General features: G+C 44.0%; 1 protein-coding gene across 1 annotated transcript; it reads right to left on the bottom strand.

The window, feature by feature from the left end:
* Positions 1 to 1,775: 1,775 nt before the first annotated feature.
* Positions 1,776 to 3,336, bottom strand: IQCF2 (IQ motif containing F2). Its single transcript, XM_025916562.2, has 3 exons — positions 3,232 to 3,336; positions 2,972 to 3,055; positions 1,776 to 2,213 (listed from the first exon to the last, which is right to left on the bottom strand). The coding sequence occupies exons 1-3, from the start codon at positions 3,247 to 3,249 to the stop codon at positions 1,830 to 1,832; spliced, it is 486 nt and encodes a 161-aa protein (XP_025772347.1). The 5' UTR covers positions 3,250 to 3,336; the 3' UTR covers positions 1,776 to 1,829.
* Between the last annotated feature and the right edge of the window lie 565 nt (positions 3,337 to 3,901).

Genomic DNA, 3,901 nt, shown 5'->3' on the forward strand with positions numbered 1-3,901 from the left:
ACATTTCTGGTGTCCAGTCTGAGATATATGATAGATAAAAAGAAAACCTAGAGAATTCATCATGGTGTACATTTTTAAATCTTGAGGTTCCTAGCTGATCCACCTTCTTTCCACATTTCAGAGTCCTTTTAGGATTGTCTACTGAATTATTTTCACAGTATTTAGTTTGTATTTAGAGGGAAGGAAAAGGGAGAATGTGGTGGTAGGAAGATGGGGGTCCAGTCTGCTCCCATTTCTTCAGTTGAGTGTGTGGTGACATATACCATCATCCAGTTCAAGGGGAGAAGATGTAGAACTGGACATTTGGAGAGGAGGTGATATGGATTTTCAACTCAGAACATTGAAATGCAAACATAGCAGAGAACTTTTTTGGGAAATTTGTCCAGTAGACACCTACAGTTATGAATATTAACTGAGATAGATCATGCCTCAGGATTGTTTGTTTTGTTCCAGCCATGCTCGCTGTTCTGCAGGCACAGAGCAAGTAGATGGTTGAGTTCACCCCACACATGCTTGCAGAGAGAGGGCTAAGAGAAGTCAAGTTGTGCAGAGCAGAGATTACAATAATAACCGCAGAATCTGAACTGGGTAAAGAAAGATGCAAGGACATGCCAGGGGTGATGGCTGTAAAAAATAAAAAGGTAGGGTCAATAGATTGGAAGACTTTATCATATCTGAAGAAAGAGTCTATTGGGGGTATTTGAAAGATGAACTGGAAAGAAAGAATAAAGTAATCAGAAAATGCAACACTAGAAAAAGCCATTTGGGTAATAGAACAATTATTTGTACTGGTGAGGTCTACAGTCACACTGTCCAATAGAATAGCCACTATTCACATGTGCCCATTTAAACCTAAATTAATTTAAATAAAATAAAATCAAAGATTCAATTCTTTAGCTGCATCAGGCACACTTCAAGTACTTCGCAACCATATGTAGCTTGTGGCTTACTACGTTGGATAGCACAGATCCAGTTCATTTCTATCATCACAGAAAGTTCCATTGAATCACACTGCTTTAGTATGACTATGGGAGTGAGTGGCTGAGGAGGGGAGCAAAAATGGTTTATTAGAGCAAGGAGATTGATAGGACAATCTGACTAATGATAAAATCACCGAGAGTGGAGATAAGAGTAGGGATCGGATAATTTCAGAGAGAGCCCTGTTTGCTACAGCCCTTAAGGAGAGGAGTTTGGGTAAGGATGCTGTGGAGACAGAGTTGGAGTACCATGAACTCATATTCTCTGTTAGTCCCCCTCAGCTGCTCATCAACATGCCTAGCTGCACCTATCACTAAGGCCAGCCTCCTGTCTTCACCTGAGGCTGCATTGCACTGCTTCTAGTAGTCAGACAAATGTTGGCATTTTCTCTAGGTGCTTGTCAAAGATACCTTGTCTGAGGTAACCCAGACCCCAGTTAACCCCTGACCCCAGGCTGACAGAGAAGAGTCTCAGAGTCTCTTCTCATGTGCAGAGATGCTCAGGGTCTTCAGTGAGATGCAGCCCACCTATCTTTCAGATCCCCAGGGGGGGAAGAAAGGAAGGGTACTGGGAACGGGAACTGAGACTTCTGGTTCTGTCATATATCAGGATAGACAAGGACCTCAGTTTCTGTTTCAACAACTGAGTAAACAGCATATGGTCATTGTCAGTCCAAAATAGGGTCCATGGGCACAAGGGGAAAACTTACTGAAGTTCTTTCCCAGGAAGAAAAGGAGGCAGCATGGCCTAAGACCCAACATTTCCCTTAGCTGGAGGAGAACATGAGACATACCAGACCAGGTTAAACTTTTAATGGGGACAGGAGACACAGTGCCCCTTCTTGCCAACCTTTAGGGGTTGATGATCTCAATGTGGAACTGTAGGTGAGTGGCTGTGACTACACAGTGGCCCCGGAGGAGAGCACAGGTATGGCAGTTGTGGCATTGCCAGTGGCACTGAATGACATAGATGGCATTGAGCACCTGACGGTATCGCCAGTGGATACGCCACATACGGACCAAGGACTGGATCTTGACCACGGCCCTCACTGTATTTGCATAGGTGACCAGGGCTTGCCTTCGCTTCTCCTGCAGCAGGCTATCCAAGGTCAGCCTCCACCAGCGCTGAATGATACAGGCCCTGAGGGCTTCGTGCAGCAATGTCCGGCGTACCAGGGTGCCACGCCACCAGGCCTGGATCTCTGTAGCTGCTTTTGTTTGTTTTTTAAAAGTTTTCTAAGTGGAGATAAGAGAGACCACTCAGGGAACTTCCTGCCATCAACTTCCAAGATCTTCCTGGAAGGGGCCTGGATTCTCTTAACAGTTACCATTTTTTGGAGAGTTGGGGAGTTGGCAGGACACTGCCTAAGAGCCAGAAGACCTGGATAGTGAGCCCTTCTTTGCCACTGTGGGCACATCACTCTGCCCTCAGAGTCACAGCACCCTACTATCTCACAGGTGTATAGATCAAGGGGAAAACCATTAGCAGCTAGAAGGGTGCATTAGGGATGTGAGGGACTTTGTTAGTCATGGTCCACATCTTCAATGCTTATTGGGTTTTGGAGGTTTGGCCTCATAATGCCTTTGTCTGGTATTCTCTGCTAATTCTAGTCCCAAACCATCATTGGCTGATTTCCCTCTGCCACAATGTATTTCAGTACTCTGATTGTTTTTCAGCACCCTCAACCCACTTTCTATTCCAGCCTTCCCATATTTTGAACATTGTACTCTCTAATTCAGAGTCCTCACATTATCACCTCCCAGCCCCATTCATTTCTTGATGGCTTTCATTCTCCCCATTCACTCTTCATGTCACAGTCAGACTGATACCCAGAGAGCCCATGCTGAGAAGGGAGTGGAGGAAAAATGGGCCAAAATTGAGCTGACTCTTGATTATTTTAGACTCAGGATCCATAAGGAGCACAATTCCACACCCTTATGACACAAATATAAATGTTCTGGATATCTCTTAACTACATGGAAATTTTACTCACCTTGAGTTTCTGCTTCTCTGTCTTCTTCCATTCGGTTCTTTCTTCAACATCTTCAATTACAAGTACAATTAAATTGCCGTGAGTCTGTCATCAGAATTGAATCGGAAATGAATGGATGAGTTAAGACTGCTGTTTCTCTCTATGGCTCTGTACAAAGATACCCCCTGCTTCAGCATCCCTTCTTTTCCCAAGACCTGTGAAGTCCTGGGTGATTCTCACCCACTCCTAGTTTGCCTAGTAAATCTGGCCATGTCTCTTACACAAAATCTGAGCCCCATGGCTTATCTCTAGATGGTTCATTAGCCTTGATTTCTCTACTTCCCAAAGTCTGGCATGAATAAAATGAGGGGGACAGTTATGAGTTCCCAACTGCATTATGACATCAGGATTAAGATATCTGCCACAGAGTTGAGTCTTCCTCAGAAACAAGCTCCATGGGAACTTGTACTACCTTACCTGTCTACTTCCCTCCTGTCAGAGATGTACCAGAGCTCAGAGTGGAAAGATAGGGTGCGTGAGGGCCATTTGATACCCGGGGTCCTCCAGTGAGGCCCGCCCACATCCCTCATTTTCAGTCACACAGGGGAGCAGGAAGGACCATGGCAGTGTATCTCTGTGGAGCTCTCTAGTGTCTTCTGAGACTTAGCATTTCCTGTCTCCCCTTGACTCAGGTTTCAGTACCTCAATACACCATAGGAAACCAGAAAGAGAAAGAACAGATGAATCTAAAAAGCAGTAAAATAAGGGTAAAAATTTAAATTAAATAGAAAACAAAAATAGGTGGTGGAAAGTAAATGAAAATGTGGTATTTTTGAAAGCACCAATATTAAAGATAAACACTCCATGAACCTGAGTGAGGGAGAAAGAGAACAAAAATGGAATGAGAAAGGCAAAATAATCACAAAGAGAATTAAATAAATGTAAGAGAAT

This window comes from Puma concolor, chromosome A2, assembly GCF_028749965.1.
Source record: "Puma concolor isolate L17-30 chromosome A2, mPumCon1.1.hap2, whole genome shotgun sequence".
NCBI classification, from domain to species: domain Eukaryota; kingdom Metazoa; phylum Chordata; class Mammalia; order Carnivora; family Felidae; genus Puma; species Puma concolor.

Excerpts from the sequence above, each read along its gene's own strand:
- IQCF2 (XM_025916562.2), bottom strand. Across the intron at positions 2,214-2,971 it reads CAGAGAAGCAGAAACTCAAG|AAAACTTTTAAAAAACAAAC; the intron begins GTGAGTAAAATT and ends ATCTCCACTTAG.